Genomic DNA, 2500 nt, shown 5'->3' with positions numbered 1-2500 from the left:
GAAAGGGCCTAGGGGACACGGGGAGAACATGTGAGGGTACCACTACCTATACCCTAGGGGACACGGAGAGAACATGTGAGGGTACCTACCCTAGGGGACACGAGGAGAACATGTGAGGGTACCTACTCTAGGGGACACGGGGAGAACATGTGAGGGTACCTACCCTAGGGGACACGAGGAGAACATGTGAGGGTACCTACCCTAGGGGACACGGGGAGAACATGTGAGGGTACCTACCCTAGGGGACACGGGGAGAACATGTGAGGGTACCTACCCTAGGGGACACGGGGAGAACATGTGAGGGTACCCTAGGGTGTCACCTAGGACAGTGGTTCCCAAAGTGGGGTCCCGGGAGTTCCAGGGGTCCCCAGCTAAATGATAGTTTGGAACCAAATGGACCCGTATGGGTCTGTAATTGTAAATCTACAGTTTTAGTCGACTAAAATGTATTTCGGCGGGCCTTGTCGTAATGGCTGATTTTACACTTGCTGAAAATAGCCGATCTACAAGCTCACAACGCGTCGCAGCGCAACGTGTTGTGAGCTTGTAGATCTGCTATTTTCTCCCTCCTCCTCTTCCTCAGAGAGAACCTACCTGTATGGAGTATGATCTTCCTCCTCCTCCTCCTCCTCCTCTTCCTCAGAGAGAACCTACCTGTATGGAGTATGATCTTCCTCCCTCCTCCTCTTCCTCCTCTTCCTCAGAGAGAACCTACCTGTATGGAGTATGATCTTCCTCCCTCCTCCTCTTCCTCCTCTTCCTCAGAGAGAACCTACCTGTATGGGGTATGATCTTCCTCCTCCTCCTCCTCCTCTTCCTCAGAGAGAACCTACCTGTATGGGGTATGATCTTCCTCCTCCTCTTCCTCCTCTTCCTCAGAGAGAACCTACCTGTATGGAGTATGATCTTCCTCCCTCCTCCTCTTCCTCCTCCTCCTCATCCAGGTCGCTCTCCGTGCTCTCTCCCTTCACGTGCGCGCCCCTCACTTGCACGCACTCCGAGGGAGGGGGCGTGGTGTCGCCCGAGGCCGCCTCGTTGTTCTGCAGCCTGATTGGTGGGAATGAGCAGAGGAGGCGGGGTCAAACTCACTGTAAGAGCCATGAATTGGAAATGATGTTCGATAGTGCAATGAGTGGGCTGTCACAGGTGATTAATGTGGTTGATTGACAGGCAGAGGGGCGGACCTGTTTCTTTGAATACTTCACCCAGAGTTCACCTGTTTCACACAGTGAGAGAGAGGGGGTGCGTGGGAAGCCGCACTTTTGTTGACCGCTTTATTTGCTTTATTTATTTACTTTATCTAAGTTGGATCGCTGTGACTTATTTTCTTTATGTTTGAGCACCGTTTCAGTTATGTACCTACCTTCAATAAAACACATTTAACGCATTATTTTGGACCCAGCGAGATCCCTTTGTTTGGAGCGCGTCTGACAACCCGGCCCATGCCATCGCCTCTCAGCGACTTATTTATACATCTATATCTCTCATAGTCGCTCAACACTCACAGACAGACAACGCAATTTCTATCGACACATGGAGATTCATCGGTTCCAGATTTATTGTTTCACGAATCGTCTATTAACGCCGGTAACCGTACCTGTGAATAAGCCCCACCTCCAGGCCGTCCTCCTGCATGTCATTGGTCTCCGTTAGCTCCTCCTCCGTCTCCTCTGGGTGAGTGGGAGGGGCCATTAGAAGCTCCGCCCCCTTCGACAGAATCTGACGGAAGAACAGACACGACAGACACGTCAGTCAGAGAGAACAATCCACGCATCCCAGACTCTTCTCCCTTCTCTAAAACACGCTCCACACGTCCCAGACTCTTCTCCCTTCTCTAAAACACCCTGGACAACGCTCCACACGTCCCAGACTCTTCTCCCTTCTCTAAAACACCCTGGACAACGCTCCACACGTCCCAGACTCTTCTCCCTTCTCTAAAACACCCTGGACAACGCTCCACACGTCCCAGACTCTTCTCCCTTCTCTAAAACGCCCTGGACAACGCTCCAGGCATCCCAGACTCTTCTCCCTTCTCTAAAACACTCTGGACAACGCTCCACACGTCCCAGACTCTTCTCCCTTCTCTAAAGCGCCCTGGACAACGTTCCACACGTCCCAGACTCTTCTCCCTTCTCTAAAACGCCCTGGACAACGCTCCACACGTCCCAGACTCTTCTCCCTTTTCTAAAACACCCTGGACAACGCTCCACACGTCCCAGACTCTTCTCCCTTCTCTAAAACACCCTGGACAACGCTCCACACGTCCCAGACTCTTCTCCCTTCTCTAAAACACCCTGGACAACGCTCCACACGTCCCAGACTCTTCTCCCTTCTCTAAAACACCCTGGACAACGCTCCACACGTCCCAGACTCTTCTCCCTTCTCTAAAACACCCTGGACAATGCTCCACACGTCCCAGACTCTACTCCCTTCTCTAAAACAAGCGTGTGTGTGTGTGTGTGTGCGTGTGTTACCTGGTAGTGCCGGTGGGGGCGGGGCG

The 2500-nt window shown here is 52.5% G+C and overlaps 1 protein-coding gene across 2 annotated transcripts in view; it reads right to left on the bottom strand.

Moving 5' to 3' along the window:
- The window catches only part of hdac5 (histone deacetylase 5), a 29079-nt gene that overhangs the window by 13866 nt on the left and 12713 nt on the right, over positions 1-2500 (bottom strand). For both annotated transcript variants that reach the window (XR_013964940.1, XM_080776754.1), the window contains exons 13-15: positions 2475-2500; positions 1598-1719; positions 891-1047 (exon numbers count right to left, since the gene is read on the bottom strand). The exon at positions 2475-2500 is cut by the window's right edge and continues 126 nt beyond it. Coding sequence is in view for 1 of the 2 variants with exons in the window: in XM_080776754.1 (XP_080632880.1) it covers positions 891-1047; positions 1598-1719; positions 2475-2500 (305 nt within the window). In the remaining variant the exon portion in view is untranslated. The remainder of the gene's footprint in view (positions 1-890; positions 1048-1597; positions 1720-2474) is intronic.

This window comes from Protomyctophum bolini (genome assembly GCF_963924005.1).
Source record: "Protomyctophum bolini genome assembly, chromosome: 11".
Classification (NCBI taxonomy): Eukaryota; Metazoa; Chordata; class Actinopteri; order Myctophiformes; family Myctophidae; genus Protomyctophum; species Protomyctophum bolini.
The sequence above is the reverse complement of the archived record's forward strand: the minus strand, read 5'-3'. Positions and strand labels throughout refer to the sequence as shown.